General features: G+C 35.4%; 3 protein-coding genes across 5 annotated transcripts; 2 read left to right on the top strand and 1 right to left on the bottom strand.

The window, feature by feature from the left end:
- On the top strand, positions 3,156–6,659 carry LOC18601677 (uncharacterized FCP1 homology domain-containing protein C1271.03c). 3 transcript variants are annotated; one of them, XM_007032718.2, is made up of 7 exons: positions 3,156–3,301; positions 3,872–4,476; positions 4,602–4,683; positions 4,785–4,851; positions 5,419–5,604; positions 5,717–5,774; positions 6,151–6,659. In XM_007032718.2, exons 2-7 carry the CDS (start codon positions 4,017–4,019, stop codon positions 6,339–6,341), a joined length of 1,044 nt encoding a protein of 347 aa, XP_007032780.1. In that variant the 5' UTR covers positions 3,156–3,301; positions 3,872–4,016; the 3' UTR covers positions 6,342–6,659. The 3 variants fall into 3 exon arrangements, with proteins under 3 accessions (XP_007032780.1, XP_017975870.1, XP_007032782.1); XM_018120381.1 differs by lacking the exon at positions 6,151–6,659 and adding an exon at positions 5,907–6,144; XM_007032720.2 differs by having other exon boundaries at positions 3,176–3,267.
- Positions 14,666–19,965, top strand: LOC18601675 (protein LONGIFOLIA 1). The gene is made up of 5 exons (XM_018119706.1): positions 14,666–15,644; positions 16,299–16,351; positions 16,431–18,413; positions 18,490–18,640; positions 18,938–19,965. Exons 1-5 carry the CDS (start codon positions 15,491–15,493, stop codon positions 19,750–19,752), a joined length of 3,156 nt encoding a protein of 1,051 aa, XP_017975195.1. The 5' UTR covers positions 14,666–15,490; the 3' UTR covers positions 19,753–19,965.
- LOC18601676 (transcription initiation factor TFIID subunit 8) lies at positions 21,789–23,564 on the bottom strand. The gene is given in 3 exon segments (XM_007032716.2): positions 21,789–22,236; positions 22,239–23,299; positions 23,391–23,564. Coding segments are annotated over 2 exon segments (1,155 nt in total). The 5' UTR covers positions 23,262–23,299; positions 23,391–23,564; the 3' UTR covers positions 21,789–22,104.

Below are 24,033 nucleotides of genomic sequence, written 5' to 3'. Positions count from 1 at the left end.
CTAAAGAAAAAGACAAAAGGGGAAGTCAAAAATGCATAAATTTTTTATGTTTTCCTTCTAAAGGTAGGTGGAAGAATGAAAATGGGTCCCTACCCCCTACTCACTAATCTCTCCAGTCTTGTGAAGATGATATAAAATGGCTGGATGGGGCTCCTGATTTTTGAAGCTTTCTTTAATGGCTTGACTTTTCTGGCCCCTTAAGCAATGCATGGGGATGGGGTGTTGGACAGTAGTGGATGCCAGTTTCAAATTTAATGCCCACCTATGCCTAGCTTGTGTTTTAGATCACCTCCCCAACTTTGCATTCAGCTAATAACTTAATTCACACCCTCTCTCTCACTTTTTGTGAGCATGCTGATGCTCAAGGTACAGTTTGTGCATACGTATAACATATTTGCGTACAAATCACTAATGAAATCCTACTCTGCTATACATCGCAGATATGGAAAAGAAAAACTAATAAAGTTGTACACGCATCCAACACCCATTTCTAAATCCGAGCAACATAACTTTTTTGTAGTTAGGGAATATGGTTTATAAATGGGATATAATGGAAACAACATTTACATATTTACATACTCAAAATGGGGTAAATCTAGATATTCCTCTTTGCCAACTGTAAAGTTAATTAGACCACAAGCAAAAAGTTCACAATATAGATTCATTCAGGACCACTTCTTGCAATGCCAAAACAGGCATCTTCAGCTGCAGATTGTATATATATGAGGCATCATAACAAAGCATGTGGTTTCCTCTTATTATAAGAGAAACCTTATGTCAGGGTGAGGGCAAATGGGAAAGATTACAGAATCAAATCAAAGGAGCATGGGTTTCTGTAATCATGGCATGCATGATGTGCACATGATCCTAGTAACTCCCCTGCAAAGCAACACTTAGCAATTAGCATAGAATTTTGGCATGCTAGGCTTTAGAGATGTCACCACATGCAACATATTGAAATATTATACATATGGTCATCAGGCTTGATACGATAGTCATTAAGGGAAAAAGGACCAAAACCAGTTCTGTGTAACCAACTCATCTTTCTCCTTGTGCCATTTGATCTGTGGTCCAAACATTGCATGAATTTAAGAGTTCATTCAATGGTGCATCAAGGGGGTCATAATAATTTGCAATGGTTCTTAGAAAGTGGAGTGGCAATGGTGTGGTGATTATAAATTGAGGCAAATTTTTGCTTCCGAGCATCTCAATCATTGAAAAGTTAAAGGTTTTATATAGGGATTCACAAGCCAAAATTTGTACCAACAAATGCTTTGCCAAATGGGTTAACTCCTTTTGCCTTAAAATCAGAGCCAGAGGCAGAGGCAGTGCAACATGTGGCTTTCTTTTAAGGGACTAAAGTTGGGATTTTAGCTTTATTTGATGCCTACAAAGTATTGATCAGATTTAAAGTGGCTCTTCAAGCGAGTAACTAATAAAGGCATATGATTTGAATAGGTTCAAAGGAGGTAGTGGATGTAAGTTTGTAACCCTTCTCTCTCTCTCTCTCTCTTTTAAAAAAATAGATTTATTACTTTTCTCAGTTGTTGCAGCAATGAATCGTTATTTGTCATGCCCCCATTTGGCATCAAAGTTTTAATCTTTTCCACTTTGGAGGGTGTTCTTTCAATCATTCATATATGTCTAGGCAAGCCAATTATATGAAGTTGCTGTAAGAGTCTAACTCTTAGCATTCCACACTCTTGTTATATAAGGATCCCAAAACATTGGTACATAATATCTATATATATTTTTTAAATTCTTTTTTTCTATAGTTCATATATTGGGAAATTAAGTTTAATTTCCTACAAAAACTTGGTTTTGCAATTAAACATCTCTTGTAAAGAGTGCAAAGGACTCGGCTCAAATACATGGTATCAAGTATCAACTTTTTTACAAAAGTTTATCAATTTGATACAATTCTCTTTAACTAGAAAGTAATAAAAAAAGTAACTTAAAATTCAAATCTCATTCTTTCAAAATCTTACAAAATTAAGAATTTATCTCCGACGAAAAAAATAATCTTGAATTGCAATCCAAATAAAATTTGTTCACGTAAATGAACTAAGTGACCTTCTGAATGATGATATATACAAAGAGAACAGGGACACTGAATTGCAGCAGTGATTGTTGGTACAGACAGAAAATACTGAAAACTTTGATGCTAAGTCAGGAATGGTTGTTCCTAGATACATCAATAATAATATGTTTGTAGGGTTCACAAGTTATAATTCCATATGATCATTAATTAGATCAAGATGATAATTGTTGTGGAAATTACCCAAGAATCAACAAAAATAAAATTCAGAGAAAATAAGCAAACAGAAAAACACAAGAATTTACGTGGTTCGGCCTCTTACCTATGTTCACGGAGTGAAACTGTTCTTCTATTATTGAGAATTTAAAATATAATAAATTGACCTTTATGGTTCCCAAAACAACTCAAGATCCCTTGCACACTCTTCCTCAATAACCTCCCAAGAACACTCACTCAAACCACTCTAACTCCACCTAAAGCCACCTAAAGCAAAAGACCTAAAGCAAAAGATAGAGTTACAAGATACTCCACCTAGAGCAAAAGATAGAGTTACAAGATGTTACCTCTCTAGAGTAAAAGATAGAGTTACAATATGTTACCTCTTTAGAGCTTTCAAAGCACTACTTGCAATTCTAAAGCCTAGAAATCCACTTTTATAGTATAAAAGTTCAAAGTAGAATGTGATTAGGATTCGATGTGGAATAAGAAGTTTAAAACCATACAACTACTTAATGTTGTACACAAACAAAAAATCATAATCCAATAAGATCTAGAATTCTAGTCAATCTAAAACTCAATAATAATTTTTTAAGTTTTCGTTTTCAATTTTAGTGTTAATTGTATATTTGAGTATTTGATTCATTGATTGATGTATGATTTCTTACTTTAAGGAATAGAGTTTCAATCTCATTCTTCAATTTTGAAAAAAAAAAATTCTTATATCACAACCTAGAAACGGAGAAAAGTTGTTGGATTGGGAATTTGAAACCCAGCCCAAGTCATCGGATCTAAAACCAAGCCCATTTTCCAATGAAAATCGGATAATATTGTTCTCACAAAGAGTAGAAAACGACGCCGTTCTGGTTAAATGCCTTGGCCTTGGCCAAGACGACAAAGATGCATATCTGCAAAAGCACCGAAGATTTACACAAGACGTCGTTTAAGGTTGTTTGTCTTGTGCTCCACATAAGTCAAAATCTCTTATCGACTTCAACAATTGAATCCCCAAGGTCTTTCTCCTACGCTTCCACTTCCTTTTCCTGGGTAATTAGAGTTTAAATTGCTCTTCAATTTGGCTTCTAATTACAACTTAATATCTCTTCATCTCCTTGTTTTGACTATATTTTTATTGCTTTATTACGAACCCTTTGTAAGGATATTTCGCTTCTTTTGCTTTTAAATTTGTATTTTTAATTGCCTTTGGAGAATTTCCCTTTCTACTCTCTGTTGCTATTGTTTGTCTTTTGTTTTTGGAATTAATCCTTTTGAATTCTTGTTGTATTTTTATTATTAAGGTTTAATTCTCTATCCTAAGAATAGGTTGATTTGATTTGTCATTGTAGCGAATATTTGAAGGATTGTTATCACATACACTGAGTAGTGGAGTTAGAATATGTATTTAGCAATTAGAGACTCTGGACATTTAAGACTCTTTGCCTACATGTTTAATCCATTGAATTGTTTGCTTAGTCCCTAATACCAGAGAGCCGGTTTTTAAACTTGATGGTTGACTAATAGCCGTGTGCTTAAATTTTGTATATAACATACGTTGGCCATTTTATTCGAATAAGTTTGCTTCATCATTTCATTTGAACTTATTGTCTTTGCTTACAGGGTCCTATGAAAAAAGGAAATGATAAAGGACGCTGCAGAAAGCATGGATACTGACTTTGTTTAGGCAAATGAAAAAAAACGACCCTCACATGAAAATTGTGAGGTTTCAACCAATTCTGATTCTTTTTCGGTAGCCAAGATTGAAATGCAAGATAATCTTGTACAAGTAAATGAATCACAAGCTTCATTTGTTGGAACTTTAGAGACGGGCAAGGACACTGCTGAAATTTGTTCAGAAGTAAGATTGGCGATAGAGGAGAAAACCAAGTTTAGAAAAAGGATGGAGCAGCAGCAGCAGTTTGATTCCTCAGAAAGTAGTAGTCAAAGTCAAACTGACAAGCTGCCTGAGGAAGTTGGCCTTACTAACACTGATCAAATGGATGGTATTTCAACTTTAACTATATCAGAACAAGAAAATAGTGGAGAAAGAATCGGTTCATATGATACAAAAGAAAGAAAGGATGTTTCTCTTGCTATTATTACACCTCCTGTTAGTCAATTGAGGAATAAACTTCTTGTTCTTGATTTGAATGGGTTGCTTGCTGACATAGTCTATCAACCTCCAAAGACTTTCAAAGCAGATGCATATATAGGAGGACGGGCAAGTGAGAATTTGGTGTTGAATTTTTTTTTTGAAAGGCAAAGTGTTGAAATTTTTATCCCGCTTATGTTAATACATTTTATGTTCAAACTGTTTAAAACCTAATTGGAAATATTCCTTCTTTTTCAGTTTTTAAGAGACCTTTTTGTGATGATTTCTTAAGGTTTTGTTTTCAGAGGTTTGAAGTTGGTATCTGGTCTTCAAGATTGAGGTATATTTCAGCAAGTTTTGATTTAAATTTTAAGAAAGAAACTATTGATTGCCTTTTCTTATTACTAAATTGTTTCCATGGAGCATTGATATATTTTGCAGGAAAAATGTGGCAAGATTCCTCAACTATTTGATGGAAGATATGAAACATAAATTGCTGTTTTGTTGGGTAATGATGGCCTGTTTCCTTTTCCTTTCTGTTAAACATTGCTTTACAATGGAAGGCATCTTTGCATTTATATACACTTAGTATTTTCAAGTCATCTTTGTTACCTATTGCGTTGCTGTTATTCATGCCTAATAAGATGTTGTACCTGACTTTAGGCTGATTCGATGGTTGATCACTAGCAAAAGTACAGACTTAATCTTCTAACTATTTAACCATTGCTTTGATGCCGCACTGAGTAAAATTTTCAATTTCCTTAGTTCTAGGATTGGGTTGTTTCCTAGGAGTCCTTTTGTAGCCTATTTTATATGAGAGCTCGATTGAGGTGGCACGAGAAGATTATTGACTGCCTCCAGGGTATTGGTATTTACTTGAATGAAGCATGAATTGATGTCATTTTTTTGCAATGTTTGAAATTGTCCTCATTCGTCTAGAAGATATATGACTATCTACTAATGTACCAGTCTTAATTTATCAATGCTTTATGTATCAAATCAAATTTTCTCATGCATTTAAACTGGGAACAGTTCAAACTTTAATCTATTTGGTTTATGCTCAATGATTTGTTAGGATTCATCTCACTGCACTGCCACACAATTCAATACTCCTGGGTATAAATATAAGCCCTTGGTTTTTAAAGAAATGAGGAAGATTTGGGAAAAACATGATCCTGATCTTCCATGGGAGAAGGGATATTACAATGAATCAAATACGTTGTTGATAGATGATTCTCCTTACAAAGCACTGCTTAATCCTGTAAGTTAATGGGCTACGCTTATTAGTTGTTTAGGCCACTTATATATTTCTTTTTCTTTTGAGTATAGGTCCTGATTTTTGTTTTTGGTTTTTTTTTTAATCTTTATTGTAGCCACATACTGCAATATTTCCTTATTCATTCAAGTTCGACAGTAATGACAATTCACTAGGTATGATGACTTCTGAAATTATTTGCACTTGTTTTTTTCTTTTTCTTTTTTTGAAAGGCAATTATTTACACTTGTTAAGTTCCATAATTCAAAGAATGTTGAATAACTTGTGTATATCTTCTCTTCATTCAGTACTAATAATTGCAAGCAACATCAATTGGCATTGATGACACTTCACAAACAGCTCAAAGGAAAAATAAAATGACAATAAATGGGAAAAACCAAAAAGCTGAGTTGTTATCTACTATTGTTTGTTGAAATAAAAGGTTCATATGTACAATATTTGTTACAATATATTCAATTGACTATGCTTTAGCCTTTTAAATGGCTGGTTAGTGGGTTTTTATGATCCAGAGTTGGATTTTAATTATTTCAGGTGCTGAAGGTGATCTTAGAGCTTATTTGGAAAGATTAGCTTTGTCTGACAATGTACAGAACTTTATAGAGCAAAACCCATTTGGTCAGATAGCTATCACTGAAAGAAGCAATGACTGGAGCTTCTACAGCCAGGTTATCAATATATGCGCTCGTCCTGAACTACAAAGTAATGTCAGTCTCCCAGCTTAGCTTTGAGTCTAGATTACGTTTAGCATAAGCAACTTACATGCAAAAAGAATCTGAGAGAAAGCATAATGGTAAGGTTCTCGGGAGGATTTAGCTTTGTTTTTGTAATTTTGTTGAATCACATAGAGCTAGTTAGCAATGGTACCCATTGTTTATTTTTCCAACAATGTTTAGGGCAAGCTAAATGTTGGAAACATGATTTGCTTGACCTTTGTGTAGCAATCCTACTCTTATCAAGGAATTGCTGTTATGACTGTTGTTATTGTTTTCTTTATGGATATAAATTATTTATACACGGAGATGACATAAGTCTGATCTAAAGGATGGTGACTTTTTTTTTTAATGCTGGAAATTCTCGCAGGGCTCAGCTACCCTGTTAAATTTTATTAATTAAATAAAATAAATGTACAAAAGGAGGGGGCTAAAGGATGGTGATTTGAAAATATAATGTTTATGATTTTAAGAACCAAAAAGGGACATTATTTAGTTTATTTTTTATCATCATGGTTGCCTAGAACTGTTTTATTAGTTGAGCTTTATATACTTTGAGAAAGGTAGGGTGACCATAATTCATTCATATCTTTCGAATTGTGAACCTTGATCTTTTTTCTGATTTACTCGAGTGTAAAATAACCCAAGCTGTTAAGATTGCTTCAAGATAATTTTCCATAAATGAATAGATTTATAGAATCATATTATGCTTTTGTGGATGGAATTGGTTGCCAAGAAGTGTATCCATCTGACAAAATTCAAATTTCAGTCATGGTGTATACTTCAGGAAAAATATACTTAATACTTTGGTTTCCGTGAGAAAATTGTTTCTTCATCATCAGACAAAGCATATGTGGAAGTATATTTCAGCAAGCCTTTGTATTAATTGAAACTTACACATATCATCCAAAGCTGCTTTGATTATGTTCTGAGTTTCTTGTTAAACAACAACTGATTTCTACTTCCTTTTTTTCCGAAACTTGTGTCGGGCTGCAATTTTTTTTTATATGTTTCTAGGACTGTCAGATTGTACTCTTCTTTCCCTTTTGATTAGTAGGAGAGACATTCAAGACTTTTTGGACTATGGAGCTCTAATCTGAGTGAGGGAGATGCCTTCATGAAGTATACAATGAATCCATAGGTTTTAGAACTTCCAGCAGTATTAGTTGTAGTTATTTGTCTTGATGATGAAGCTGGAAGGTTTTTGGACTGGAATGTATTCAAAGGATGTGTAAAGGTTCCTGAAATTCTTTTTTAAGCTCATAAATGACCCTAAAATTTCATGTTGGAAGATTTATTTTTGTAAATCAAATCAAACTGCACCTTCCTGTTGGAGTATGTCTACTGGAAATTCCCTTGGAAAGTCCTTTGGCCAATGGTTTTCTGGTATATTCGGCTCTCAAGAAACCAAGTTCTCTAGAATAGGGGGGAACTAACTACTGATTGACACAACATGTTGATTAATAAGGTAGTTGAGTACCGGACGTTAATTGTTAGGAAGGGAAGTGCAGGGCAACCTAATTCACCAGATACTAGGGGATTGGCCTGCACCAAAGCAAGGGCATTTGAAGCTAGCTTAATACGGATGGAATCTTTCTGGGATAGCTCTGGAATTTTCAGGCAGCAATCATTGAGTATAGAGTAAAAAAGCTGGTTAGAAGATAGATTTTAGAAATTTTGCAAAGTGTAAAAAAAATTATATGCTTGTTCTCTCATTTGTGGGAAGAAGTTTCAGGTATCAATCTTTGAATAGAGAGCAAGAAAGTTTGTTAAAGAGAACACTTGAGCATTTTACAAACTGTAAAATCTGTCATGCTTGGGTGGTAATGCTGCATAAAGGAAGGGAAGAAGCTGTAGGGCAAGATTCAAGGACTAGTGAATGTAGTGACAATGGCATGATTAGAGTTAAAATGGTCCGCTGATATTTCTATTTTATCTGTTACACTTCACATCAACAAAAGTTTCACAAACTAAATGTGCTAAAACAACATATGCAATGTGTTTATCCAATGAACAGAAGCTGAAAACTGTCAATTCATTTCTGCTTTTTTTATGAGTTGATGGTTAAGAGTAGGAAGCCTAAGCCACCCTCCTTTAGTTGTACTGGTTTCTTTATTTTCTACTTTTTGCTGATAAACAAAGTGGTGCCCCATATGAAATAAAAAGTCATTTCATGTTTCAAACTATGACAAACCTATGAACCGATTAAAGCCGTATGCTGCTATCCGCATGTTTCATGACTTTGTGTCATAAGCCATCATTTTCCCCTTCGTCTCATTTTCCACTGATCAGAAGTTTGGTATTGACTTTACATGTCTGTAAGGCCCATTGCCCATTCCCCCGAAACCTACTCTAGAAATCATGTACAGATTCCAGCCTGCAGAAGCTAACGGACAGCTTAGCAATCATTTACAAGGGTAACACACTGTTTCTATACCATATTTCAGTACACATGACAATGACAACAGTGACAGATAAGTTATTTTGATTCCACCAACGGGAAAGCCTCCATGAACCTAACTATGAATCTTCATTAAGGATTCAAGCAAGTGTAGAGAGAAAGTTTCTTTGGACTCTTTTACGGATTGTTCAATTAAATTTTGTGAAAGACTTGCATTTCCTAACCACAGCTGATTGAGCAGGATATGGTAAGTATGATCAAGTGGGCATGCATGTGCAGTGCAGGTAACTCTAGCTGCTAATGAACTGTCAATTTGATTGTGGTTGCCTTGCCTTGACCTTTTCTTTCTCTTTTGCAATGAACAAATCTCCTTAAGCAGTATTAGAATCTGCAAATTTGCATTAAAAATCACTAATCCTTGAGTGGGTGGAATGCTTCTTAGTACACGTGACGCGGATTAATCTTAATATTTGGTATAATAAAAGCATTTGCATATGCCAGTTCATCTCTGTGGCAGGATCACACCCTTTGATTTAGGTCAATTTTATTTATTAAGTGATTTCTTGGGTACTAAGCCATTGTCACCAATGAACATGTCCTTCCTTAATTTAGCATAAACAAACTAGAATGCATATGGGAAGTTGGGAAGAAAGATGATTGTGCCAAATTTCAACTTGAGTTTGTTGGGATTCTTACTTTCCAAGGTTAGATCTTTAAGATTTCTAAAGCCTATCTTTCACATGTGAGAAATGGGATAAGATGGAATCTTGACTTAACCAACCCCACAATGGAAAATAAACCCCACACCCCCGTTCCCCATGTTTAATGGTCACACTATCCAGTCTCCTTTATCAAACACCTTAGAATGTGAGCATGAACCTGCCTTCCTTTTGGGTTTTGAAATACTTTAATTTGCTGCAATTTTAAATTTCCTGAGAACAAAATTCTTTATTTTGGTATTACAAACTCTTTGGTGTTGACTTGGAAAAACCCACCAAAAACAAAAAATAATTAAAAATGGTAATTCACATGGTTATTCTGGGGCTAAAGGGTGTTTGAGTAGGGAAGGTCATGTGCCAATCAAGGTAAACCTAGTTTTAGGATGGAGATGGCTTAGTTGGTATTGCTCTCTGCCTGATCAAGTGTTGGCATCCCTCATGTGATTCTACATCTTTATGCATGTGGTTTTGCACCCCTTCTGCCCTATCCTTTCCATTTCATCCATCACCATCAACTCTTTTTTTTTTTTTAAATCATAATTGCTTTTCTGAATTGAATACAAATTAATATTATCCTTATGCATTTCTCCATGTTGTATATTAAGACTTAACAAGTAATACCACTGTTCACCCTTTGCTAATTATATATATCCATTAATAAAACCATGCCAATTAACAAGCTATTCATACTTAACTCAATAATCTCTCTTATCAAGTGTTTAAATTTAACTTTTTGAACATGAAAATACGTACATTTATCATCGAATAAAATACTCAGATGCACTATCTTAATAATTTTAAACATTACTTATTTTCATTGAAAAATTTTCAAAAAAAGAAAACTGTAAGGAAAGTTTATTTATACTCGTCTATATTTTTTAAAAATTTATTTTGAAAAGTAACATGATATTAGTAATAAGGGATTGCGTGCTATGATAAGTGGAATAAAGGGTGCCCGTAATGTTAATTTGCAAGCATATAATTAAGGTTTAGAACTAAAAAATTTTGATTTAAAAATCTTAAATTTAAATCTTTGGAAAGTACAATGAAGGTGACAAAACGAGTATTATTATTTTCTTCTAAAGCCTTACAAGCTTTCACATGTAAAAAAAAAAAAGAAAAAATTGTGCTTGCAGATTGTAAATTAACAAAAACTTCAAACACAAAGAATATTTTTTAAAAAAGAATAATTCTAGGAAGAATGAATATATCCCAGATTCATAGGAACAATTTGATATTTTTTAGTATTAAAATTCCTTTTCTTATCCAGCTCATTCAATCTGTCTCATAGAAAAAAAAAATAGGTACAAGTTTTCTTGTGACTACTCAAAATAAATAGCTTGACCATTAGAATATATATATATATATATATATATACACACACATACATACATGTGTGTGTGTTAGGACTGCATAAAATTGGCAGACAGCCACTTTCAAAGGGGTAGAAGCACCATTGGGTCGTACAACTCATTTGGTAGGCAAAGCACGTGATGCCCTTCTACTTAGTGACAATCATCATGCATTTCATTCTTTCACATATTTTAATAATAATTATTTTCTTAATTTAATATTCGTATTTGAATTTTCTAAATAAAATAACCATTTTTTTGTTAAATTTGATTTTATTCTATGCAATATGACATAATCCTTTTTTATCATTTAATTCAAAATTAAAATTTTCAAAGCGATATCTTAAACTTAGATTATTGAAATATGTGGATGGATATGTATATTTATTGCAAATTCTTTTTTGTTTTAGGGAGAATTATTTGAGCTTAGAAATTTCTTTTCTCATAAAGCTAAGATATTGACATGAACATGGGTAAGAGGTATTAGGTCAAAAACTTTATCTCTAATTCTCTAATAACACGTTTGGTCGAGGGAATAGAATAACCATTCTTCCACTATTCCTAAACTCTCTCTAATAACTTGTTTGCTTTGGAATAATGACCATTTCTTGAAATGACCATTTTTTAAAAAACCTTAATAGCTGTTATCAAGTGAAACTTTGGTAATAGTTATTCCAAGGGTGGGGAATAGGTCAAAATTGTTGTTGAACAAAATTACTCTTTAAATAAATTTAAAAATTGTGATAACATATAATATACATTTTCTTCATTTTTCACATTTTCTTTTTCTCTCTCTACCCTTCTTCTACCTCTCCCTTTCTCTCTCTAAAGTCCCTTAATGGAAAGTGACAACGACGTCGATGATGAGAAGCACTGATTGGCGTTTCCCACTATATTTGATTGCGGGAAGTGTCGATCTAATGTTTTAGCAGCAAGATTCGGCCACAAAGAGCGCTAGATCAATGCTCCATTATTATGTTGACTACATCTCCGGTGGCCTAGTGATGAGAAGAAAGAAAAGAAAAAATTATGAAACTACTAGAATGGAATGAACAAAAAAAAAAAAAACTAAGAAGTTAATATTTTATATTTAAAATTAAATTAAATTAAAAATTTTAATTATTTCTAACCCAACCAACCCTTTTCTTTTGTCTTGTCCTATATTATAAGGCTACCAACAAATTTAAAGTGTAAAATGAAAACATAATGATTGAAGGTTAGTGACGATTTAAATAGAAATTTGGGATTTGAATCATTATGTTTCCTCTTATACCAAAAAGTATTGCTCTAATTATAGATAAATATCTTAAGTTACCATTTAGGCCATATTTCTTTACAATGTCATCCTAATTAGTTCAATTTTTCTCTTCTTCTATTTTAATCTACAACTTTATGTTATAATTATTTNTTAAAATTAAAATTATAAATTATTAAAAAAATTAATATTTAAAATTTTAATTATAAAATTTGAATATTTTAAAAATAAAAATAAACATTAAAAATAAAATAATTATATATTATAATAAAAGATATTTTTATTATTAATTACTTATTCCTTGATTAATTTTAAAACTATTCTTGCCAACTAACCATTAGAATAAATTATTATAACAATTTCTATTTTATTCTATTTTTATGAACCAAATTACATAATAATTATTATTTTCTTATTCTATTTTTACGAAACGCTTATTCTATTTCCACTCTATTCCATTCTATGAATCAAACATGCTCTAAAAGAGATAAACAAGAAAATATAAATAAAAAGAATGATAAAAATGCTAAATGCCATAAGGTGAACACATAGTAGCAAGTTTGATTAAATCTAAGGTCAGACATACTGCAGCCCTTATTAAGGGCAATAGTGGACAATTGTACAAATAAAATCTAGGATCACAACAAAAACCAAACAAGCAAATATTAATTTTGGTGATTTTACTGGTAGGACCACATCCGCTTTTACATGGAAATGGTGGCTTGTTAGAGGGGATCCAACTCAACTATGTCCATATAGAAATCATCATATAAATTCTCAAGTTAAGATAAGATGACAAAACAATGAAATGAAAAAAATTTCACGTTGTGAAGATAAAAGCAAATCTATATCTTCTCATTTAAGTAATAGAATCTTCCACATCTCTCACTTGATTATCTGTGTGAGTGTAAATACAATTCATTTATATTGACAAAATAAAAGTGGTGACGGGAGACATAAATATAAAATTTAAAATATATAGATACATAACTGTATATGATTATTTTTTAATCACCTTTTATGTAAAATCTTTAAGTCTGTCATTATTCATTTGCACAATTTTGAAAAATCCAACGATCCCTTTGCCTCTCTCTTTACCATGCCTATGCTAAATTTATGTCCTTTATAAAAGATCTTATGCAATATTTATCACATATTTGTTAAATTAAATATTTGTAAGACATTTGACATTCTCTTAAATTCGATTGTAAATTCAAAAAATTTCATCACCGGTGCATAAGATAATAATCTTTTGCGACATTTATCGAACGAGGCATGGTATGATAATCCATCAAGTGTAATCTAGTCCCTAAAACAAGAAAGCGACATGATTGAACAAGTGGGCAGTCGTACACACTGTATGCAGCTGTTTTTCTGCATATAAACTATAGTAGTTGCCATTATAGGAAGACGATGAATTGTAGAAAATAGAGATTGGGAGCCCATTTTTGTTAAATGAGGGTGACTCAAGGTACTCCTAGGATTCGACATATCGGTGCTACCAGGCTTTGATCACGTTCATTATTCTAAGTTGACAAATCACATTAAATGATTGTCCAGCTACTAGCATTCATGCCGATATGTTATAATTCAAAGCTCCTCTCTCTGTCTCTCTCTCGACCTAAGTGCCTAAATAACACAAGTAGTAAGTAACAATAATGCAGACTTCGGATAGTAAAAGAAATATAACTGTACAATATGATCATATCCCAGTACAGACCTAACCAACCTTATGTGGCTGAAGTTGCCAAGTAGTTCATCCAAACCCTGATGAGAATGCATTTGTCTATTCTGCACAATATGGGAAGCCCAGCAATCCGACACCGGTAGGATTAAGTGCTGAGAGTGTCTTGCAATAAAATCTAGTAACAATAATGTTTTGGACCACAGTTATGATCAAACGTACGAACCAAAGCGAATCAGATGCAGCCAAAATGCCAAACTGTATGCAACCCCATAGTCATTAGGGTATGATAAAGAGAATCGACGAGAGTAACACTATTGCATCTCAGCTAAGGAAATTTCGTGAATCATTACATAAATTTCATAATTGAAGCCACAGAAGGACGTGGATATAAGAAAAAGAAATTGATCTTTAGGTGTAATGCTATTTTGTCTGGTAATCAAACCTTTTCCGACTATTCACAATTCTTACTAAGAATCGGATAATCAATCAGACTGGCAGACACTATAGCTTTTACGTGTTTCCAGGGTAAAGTGAGGTTAGGTCAAAAACCCAAGGGAGAGGGATCCTATGGGGGGCAAGTTAAAGCTGAGCGGTGAGGAGAATGGTTGGAAAAGGGCGGCTTTCCAGTACATAAATCCACTTTCTCCTTATATGTTGCTGCTGTAATGTTGCCACTCTCTGACACACTCCACATGCTCATGGTAGAGAGGTCCAGACTGCATTATTTTGTCCACATGGAAGTGGGAGAAAATTTCCAAAGCAGATCTGACCCACCTATGCACACCTCTCTCTCTCTCTTCCCATTATTCATTTTTGTTTCTTAAAAATTCAGATCGCACCCACACATTCCAAATCTCTCTTCCCTACGTGTAGATTAAATATATACCAAATGAATAAATAACTTGTTGACGGTACAACTTCTCATTCTTCTCTATCACAAGTAGATTTTCACATTGCCTTAACATCTAATACACTAACATCCCCCTGTGCTGTTATATACTCTAGCCTCTAGCAGCCTTTTTCCAAGGGAGAGCCAAAAGACAAAGTATTCTTTTCTTCAGTGAGAAAACCCAAAAAACATCTCTCCTTGGGGTCTGTAGAACTTCCCCTGCACCCTGCAGCGTTTCATATATTAGTCCTTCGAAGGGGGCTAGTAGGTGGTGACTGTTTTAGGTTTTGTTTTTTTTTTTTTTTAATTTGGGTCCCCTCTTTCCATTTATTTATTTAATTTTGTTCCCTTTGGCTTTCTCGCACAAGATATTGTCTCCCTTGTTCCTGTGAAGCGCAAGAAAACGTCTTATCTCACTGCAAAATGGGAAGAATGGAAATGTGGGATGGTATCGATCTTTCTTTTCATCTTAAAGTTGTCCCTCCCTTCCTCCCATTCTCTTCTGTTATTACTCAGAAAATTCTCTGAAACGTCACCTAAGAAAGAAAAACACATCTCCAAAAGAAAGAAATATCTGAGTTATAGAAGAAGAAAAAAAACCATCAGTATTCAGAATCCTGACATGTAACTAGCAGGAATATACTTAGAAGCCTCACCAACAAAATCCCTTTACAAGGTTTCTGCCAATGCATACAGCTTGCTAACCTTGTGAACCACTACGACTCCTTGGGTGTATTCAAGTTTCTGTTGTCATTTCTTCTTAGGGAAAAAGGGACGTTGAAACTACTCGGAGATTTGTATGGAAACTAAGGAAGTTTAGGTTCTTCTGCTTTTTTGAGTTGAAGAGAGACAGTGAACATGTCTGCCAAGTTTATATATTCTTTTTCAGATGAAAACCCAGAATTGCAGAAGCAGATTGGGTGCATGAATGGACTATTCCAGCTCTTTGACCGCCACCAGTTCTTTGGTTGCCGACGCATTGCCAGTTCAAACCACAAAAGACTTCCGCCAGGTACTTTATCTCAGTTTTTAACAAGGTGCTCGCTTTTGTTAAGAAAGATTAGCATAGGTCACGCATGCTTAGGCCAGAGGGCTTGTGAGTTTTAAGAGGTTTCCATTTCTGCTAATTTCAGCAACATAGTGTTTCACTCAATTTCAAAATTCCAAGTAACTTAGTGGATGAAGTCAAAAGTTATATTCCCCAGTTCTGCTTTTGCTTACCACCTATCTTTCTGAAATTTTTGCTTAAAAACTTTTGCGTAAACCAAGCTAAAGGTCAGCTTAAAACATTGTGGATGCACCCACCTGCTTCAAGAGCTTAATGCCTCCCAATCGCAGCCATTGAGGGATTAACTAGAAAGGCTACACAAATTCTTAATTTCAGTTGTGGAACTTCTTCCGATTCTGTTTGCATCTACAGGAATTTCCATAGCCTCTTTCTGACTGCATTATGTAGGAAAACTAATGTTGTTAAAGTTTCCAATGATAGATTAAGTGCTTCATTTGCACCATTAACACTTTCGGTGCTTGTTGTTTCAGTGTTTTTGTTTTTTAATTGTTAATTTTTATCTTCTAACTATGATATTTTCAAGTATTGCAACCTCGAATGTCTAAAACCATCCACAATGTTACCTTCTATGGCTAACATTATTCATTGTTTCTCTAGGTCAAAATGGCAAGCACGGAACAGAGCACAAGGTTGCTTCACAAAAGATAAAAGTAAGAAACAATCCTAATCACTTAAAATTGTGGATTAATTGACAAAATTAACTGAAGCTTACGTAACTTATACCTGCAGGAAAATAGTCTGAAGAAGACCGTGAAGGAGAAACAAAGATTCTCCTTTGAATCACCCAGAACCTCATTTTCATCCTCCTCTTGTTCATCTAGTTTCTCATCTGCTGACTGCAGCAAAACATCTCAAGTAGACCGATCTTCATTGAGCCAAACCACCTTCCCTGAAACCCCAACCCAGGGAATGTCCAATTATCAATCAAATAATTCTTTGCAATCAAGCCAGCAGTCCCTTGACCTCCGAAATGTGGTTAAAGACTCCATCTACAGAGAAGCCCGTGTATTATCAATTAAAACTGCCACCAAAGTGGAAGCAGGGCGCCACCAGACCTTGAAGTACATAGATTCACCAAGGCCTTTGCAGTCACCAAAACCTTCAAAGACCAAGACCACCACCAGTCTCAATGAATCAAGTCGTGTTCTTCCAAGGCTTCAAGAAGCACCCAGAACGTCCAATGAACGCAAGGATGGTTCTCTCACTTTTGCGCCAAGGGATGCTCATCGATTCTCTTATGATGGGAGGGGGTCACAGGATGCACTTAAAATTAAGCTCAAAGATCTCCCAAGACTATCACTAGATAGTAGAGAAAGCTCCATAAAGGGTTCCATCAATAGTATTAAATCAAATTTGCTTCCAGGAGAGCTGCACAGAAGTAGCTTGAACTCCAATGAGATGAAAAACCAACAGCAAGAACCTGGAAGCTACAAAGGACCGTCTAGTGTTGTAGCCAAGTTGATGGGGTTGGAAGCATTGCCAGACACCATGCTAACCAATGGGAATCAAAGAGGACAGATCAGGACCTGTCACGATTTGAAAGATGATCCCCTCTCATGCTCATCAAGAATTGATGAGAAAAATCAAAATTGGATCTCTGGTTCTCCAAGAAATTTAAAAAGGGAACCCAGCTCACCACGGCTGACAAATGCCGACTCTAAGAAACCTGTTGCAACCAGATGCCCAATTGAACCAGCCCCATGGAAGCAGCCTAATGGAAACAAGGGTCAAACATCAGCTTTGAAGTGTCAAGAAACGCCAATGAAAGCCCCAAACAACTCTCTAACTGTTTATGGTGAAATTGAGAAAAGGTTGGCAGAACTCGAGTTCAAGAAGTCAGGAAAGGATCTCAGAGCCCTTAAACAAATACTTGAAGCCATGCAGAAGTCTAAACAGATGACAGAGACCAGAAAAGAAGACCAAGCTTCAAATTTTATTTCTCATGCAAACAGTATCCTTGGTCATAGCTCAGAAGCAGCAAATTTGATAAAGCTACAAAGTAGCAGTGCAGTTTCAGCCACAATTAAGGGAACTAGTTCTCCAACTAGCCTTAAATCCCCAATCACAATTATTAAACCAGCAAGATTTATGGAAAATGCCTGCAATTCCACTTCATCAGTAATTGCAACAGGCAGTTTAAGCAGGCTCCGGACAAGCAACCCCGCTGATACCAGATACCAAAAGGTTGACATGCGATCATATAAAGAGTTAACTCCAAGACCTAATCCTTCCAGGGATCCTTCCAGTCGACTTCATTCAAGGGATAAGAGTACCGCCAAAACTCTAAGATGCAACCAACCTTCAAAGGGGCCATCACCTACTGTTCGAGAAAACCCTATGCTGGCTATAAGCTCAGAGACCACGTGCCTTAAGCTGCAGCAGAAGAAGCTTGAAATGGAAAAGCAATCTTGTTCTGCCACCCCAACATCAGATCAGAGCAGGAGCAGAAGGCAATCAGGCAGGGTACAAGCAGAATCAGGCTTGCCATATCGGAAGCCCAGGCATAAATCTCACAATTTGCAGCGACGTGATGACCAATTGGGTGATATCAGTAGTGCCATGAGAGATTTAAGTCACCAAGGTGATGCTAGTTCAATGCAATCTGAGAGCAATATGAGCGCAGCCTCCTGTGGTGAGATAGAAGTCACGAGCACTGACACATCTTGCAAGATAGAGGGTACATTTTCCCAGAAACATGGAAAGAAGCAGAATGTAAGTGTTCTTCCTCCTTTTAATTAGTATTTTGATTAACTCCTAACGCTAAACAGCTTACATTTCTATTATTCAGAATCCACCAGCAAGGTTTAGCGAAGTTGACTCAACAGCAGAACCTCCAAGAACTGCCCTGGAACACCCTAGTCCTGTCTCTGTTCTAGATGCCACATTTTATGGAGATGAATCACCATCTCCTGTGAAGAAAAAATCAAATGCCTTTAAAGGTGAAGCTCCTGTGTCCTTCATACCTTGATTTTACTAAACTGAAACTTCAACTGTAATGACTTCCATATCATAAAACCTTTTGGCTATAATGATTATACATCCACCAAGCCGATTAATAGATTAGTTCATCCTTACTAATATCACAAGATATTTGTAGAAAGCAGAACAGTAACAACTTAAGAATTGCATATAGTTAGTATCTATACAAAACAAGAAACTTGAAGAATCTACTACTTATTACAGGAGGCTTGGCCGGTTTCATAGATTGAATTCTTTTCACATTTTCTTTATGACAGATGATGAGGGTCTTATTCCTGATGAAGCACACTGGGGTCCCGTAGGTTTGAATCACTTATCCAGCTGCAGAGAAACCAGTCTCAGGTCCAAGACAGATAATGGGAAAGCAGAAAACATCCGGCATTTAGTCCAGAAACTCATGAACTTAGATTCTATCAATGAGGACTCCATTATCAATGAAATTACACCCATTTGCAATAGTCCAAATCCAGACCATATATACATTTCGGAAATATTGTCAGCATCAGGTCTCCTAAGAGAACTTGAATCCAGCTTCATGGCCTATCAGCTTCATCCATCAGGTCATCTAATCAATCCTAACTTGTTCCTTGCCCTAGAACAAACCAAGGTAAGCATTAGACTTCTATATGAACATGAGAGCAGAAAGATCAACCAGTTAGAGCCCATTGAGAAGAACCACAGGCAGCTTATATTTGATGCAGTTAACGAAGTTCTAGTCAGAAAATTAGTGAACAACAGCTCTTTCAAGCAGTGGCTCTCACCAGGCACGTTGGAGGATAGAAGACCAAGAGAACAGCAGCTGGTTAGAGATTTATGTTCAGAAATAGATAATCTACAAACTGCATCAAAAATAAGCTTGGATAGTGAGGATGACAGTCTGAGAAGCATCTTATTGGGAGATTTAACACTCGGATTAATGGATTGGACACAGTGCAAAAGTGAAATTCCCTGGCTAGTATTAGATGTGGAGCGGTTGATCTTCAAGGACTTGATATGTGAAGTTATCAGCGGTGAAACAGCAAATCCACAAGTGCAACCCAACAGACATTGCAGGCAACTGTTTTTAAAGTAGCATTTCTAATAATGCTACAATATTTGGGTTGAAGGGCCATCAGGAAAGGGGGTTGGTAAAGTGTACTTCAAAATTTCTTCTTTTTCCATTTTGTTCGATTCTTTTGGGCTATAGTCGCAATAAAACTTGAATGAAACTTGAGCTTATGACACCATGTAAATTAAAACGCCTATGAAATACATGTGAATTGCAATCTATGTGTATTCCAACATATGTATTCTTTCCATTTTGAAGTCTTCATTTTGGCAGTACATGCTAGTATCTGGATCAAGGATATCCTTATCAAACAATTTTCTTTCTTCAGCTACTAACAAATAAGTGATCAAAGAACTTTGTAAGCTTCAAATGGTGAGAGTTGGCCCAGAGGTATAGCATATATTGTTGGTATGATGACTCATAAGATATATCGCTCTACTTTCTATTTGCACCAGACTGACAATATATACATCAACATTTGGAGTGGTCACAAAGTGTTTACAGTAAAGCGAGACCTCCTAAACACAAATAAAAGGAGCACCTTCTGTGTACCAAAAAACACTTATCGATATGCATAACCTCTAGCAAAGATGCATAGGCTTCTAGGAATTAACTTAAATGAGCAATTGTATTTAAGCAAATCTGACCATTTATGGTCACCTAAATCCGGTTGCTCCTTCAAATTTGATTCAAGATTCTTAGCGAACCACCACAAAATCTGACACTCATTTTCTTTATAAATAACATTAGAGAGAGATAGGCTCCTCAGATAAATTAACTAGAAGTTTTAGGTAAGCAAGTCATTCTAGCATTCAACTGCAATGCTAATATATCTTTAATCGGTATTAAGGAAAAATCAGTAGCATTTCCTTCTGTATTAAGCAGAGGGAGGGGAAGGGAGGGGGAAAATATGAAATTGCAGGATGAAAGCAGAAATGACAGCAGTAATCTTTAAATGCTGTTCGTTGCTATCAATTGCAGCAATAAACTAGAAGTGATAGTGGCTTGGATTAGGGTGGGATTGCAGTAATGTCCACCCTACTCTCAATTAGGGATCTATAAATAACATTAGTAGCTCTTGATTACAATTTGAAAATTGTGGATGGATGATTATCTCTGCGATCATTATCCTCTTTTGCATATTTTATGATGCTGATTCCTAGTTAGATGTGATTTTTTGCTACAGTTAGGCTTATCCTAGGTCTTATAGTTTATGCACAAATCCAACATGTATTATTCACACGGAACAAAGCCAGAATACAATATTCAATGTCATAACATGTGTAGCCCGAAATTTCAGATGATTAAAGGAATTCAAGACATCCTGTTTAGGATTGCAGAATAGTGGAAAACCATTAGTAGTAGTGCCGGAAAATTCAAAATCAATTGTCTGGAATCATCTGACAACATTAATCTTGACCCATACAAGCCATTCTGTTTCAAGACGTAACAAACCTTTTATAAGATAATATGGATCTGAGTCTACCCGCATCCCCATGAACCTCTACATGAACAAGACCATTGAACATGCACAGCAGTTAATTACTATTCTGTGGCAGATTAGAATTGGTGCAGGGTTAAGATGCTAGCACCCTATATGAAGCCCTGCTCCCTAGTCTAAAAGTAAAATCTAAAATACATGCCAAAGTATCATAGCTATTAATTAAGTTTATACATAATACAGAACATGTGTCAACCAGTGTAAGCACCATACACCATTACCCACATGTAACATGATAATTGTTGTGCTTACCCCTAGATTTCACTATTCTGCTTTAGTCTGTGAACCATTTACTAAACTATGTACATTACCTAGAACACCCTAACTAGTTAGCAAAGGCCATCATCAAGATGGAAACAAACCAAATCAATAAGGCCATTTATTGAATGGAGATACACCCTATAATGTAGATCCCAATTAAATCTAACTTGCCAACCAACGTATGTTCAGTTTCGATTTTATTTATGATGGTGTATGACACAATGCAAGTTAAAGAAAGTTTAGAGCAAATGATGCTTGTTTTCCGACTTCAATCTCATCTTAAGAGATACAAAAAGCATGTAACGTGGAATTAACCTACCTTCATTAATAACAAATAGTAATACAATATTGTACAAAGCTTCAACAATGGTGAGCATGTGTACATATAGAGTTCAGCTTAAGCCAGAAATTGAAAAATCCATGATCAATTTAAGACCACCAAAGAAGAAACAAGAATTTCAAAAAAGAATCATCCACTGTTCTATCATGGCTACTGTCACATGCATACCTCAAGAAAGCTAGCAAAGCAGGAGACTTCTCTCTGCGATTTTGCACTGTCCTTTTAGTCCATCCTAGAAAATTCTACAAAGGAGGATAACAAATCTCATTCACAACTAAGCCAGTTCCTGACAGTTCTCCATAGGTTCTTTCAGAATTTTTTCTGATCTCCTCTTCTGGTCATCCTCCTCATTATCATTTCCAAACCACAAGGCAATCTTCTCAAGATCCTTTTTCTGTGAATTCAAAAATTAGTTGCCGAGCCTAAAGACTTCTTTCCAGTTTCTATCTTAAAATGCACCATAGGTCTCTGGTTATGAAGGACTTTTTTCTGTCTATTTTCAGAATCACAGAACCCACTCTTCATTGCTTCGATAGCGGGAGCAAATGTCTCCAGCACCGAAACATGGTTTCCCACAATACAATTTTCCGAAACAATATTTTTCAAAGCCACTTCATTTGAAAGCTTAACTGGAAGAACAACAGGCGACACTTCTACTTCCTTTTCCCCAAAATGTAGAGGTGCAGCAAGATAAGGATTGCTCTCAGCAGCTTCCCGTGCTCTAACAGCATCCCCACCATCATGCGAAGAACCTCCTTCATTCCCATTACAAGCAAACCGCTGTTGCAAATTCAACAATGACCGCTCCATCTTTGTTTCAAAGCTTGCTAACTCACTCTTTTCTCCATTCAAAACACTCATTGTCTCAGTCCCTTCACTCGTTCGAGCAGCATAAGTCTCAGGATCAGGAAACACAGGCAACCAATTCGGTATGTGCTTCCCAGGAGGCTCTTCTCCTTTTTCCCAAAAACTTCCTGTTTCCTTCCACTCTTTAACAACCGGGAACTGAGGAACATCATAAGCAAATTGGAAATCATCCGCTTCACCAACAAAGTGAACAATATCCCTAACAATCCCTGAATTAACAACACAACGATCAGCATCTGATGCACCAGCAAACCCTAAACCCGATCCTAACTCTTCCAACCTTTGAAGAACATCAAACACATTTGCTTCCACTCTCCCTGCCAAATTAGCATTAATATTGGCAGTTTTTCCTATGTTATAAATGTATTGAACAATTATATCCGATAATGTTTGTAAAGCAGAGTGTTGGAAACTCTGAAAACCTACACTTTCGCATACTTGTGCCACTGCAACCTTCGCTATTGCAAGGGCAAAATCGTCACTTTTGCTATTGAATTTGGAAGACTTGGACTGTTTTTGTGATTTTCCGTGTTCTTTTCTATTCTCCAAACCTCCATCGTTCATGTTCAATAATTCTTCATATCAATTTCATACTCATTTATCTTTAAAGCAAAAAAAAAAACAAAATCAACAAAAATTTAAAAGAAAACTTAAAAAAAAAAGGAAAGAGAGAAATGAATGCGGAAAGCTTACCTTTTTCTATCACGGTCGAAGAACAGAAGCAAGCATTTGGGAAGAGATTGCGAATTTTAGGGAATTACGTTTTGAGATTTGGGGAATTCTAAACTCTAGGGTTTCGAAGATTGGGCATTTTCATATTTGATTAAAACCCTTGATAAATCTTCACTCGGAGATGCGAAAAATTGGGCGTTCGGTTTTATAGGCGGAAGGAAGAGATTGTTTAGAAGGGAACTGATAAAGAACATGACTGTTATTAAAATTCCGTGAATGTGATGTATTTTGTTGACACATGTCATATAGATGGGGCAAGTTTAAAATAATAGCCACGTGGTGTTTCATCATTTGTTGGAGCAGGAGGGAAAAAGAGGTGTACACCCATACCTCAATATTAAAAGAAGTTTAAAATACAGCTCATTGGCATGGCTTGTTTGAATTCGGTGCCGTTTTCTGCTTGTTTAATCTTGTCTTCTCGATGTCAATTATTGGACTTCAATGGTCTTTGCTGGGATTGTTTAGAGGGTTTAAGAAGCTTAATAATGCATTTTCAGTCTTTCGTCTTTGGGTGGATGCATTGTTGTCTTCTGCACATATTATCGCCCTTACTCAGAGTCAATTTTTCTTTTTTCCTATGTAGAGTTTTTTTTTTTTTTTTTTT

This window comes from Theobroma cacao, chromosome 4 (genome assembly GCF_000208745.1).
Source record: "Theobroma cacao cultivar B97-61/B2 chromosome 4, Criollo_cocoa_genome_V2, whole genome shotgun sequence".
NCBI lineage: Eukaryota > Viridiplantae > Streptophyta > Magnoliopsida > Malvales > Malvaceae > Theobroma > Theobroma cacao.
Note: the sequence above shows the minus strand (reverse complement) of the source record. Positions and strands in the feature narration are given on the sequence as shown.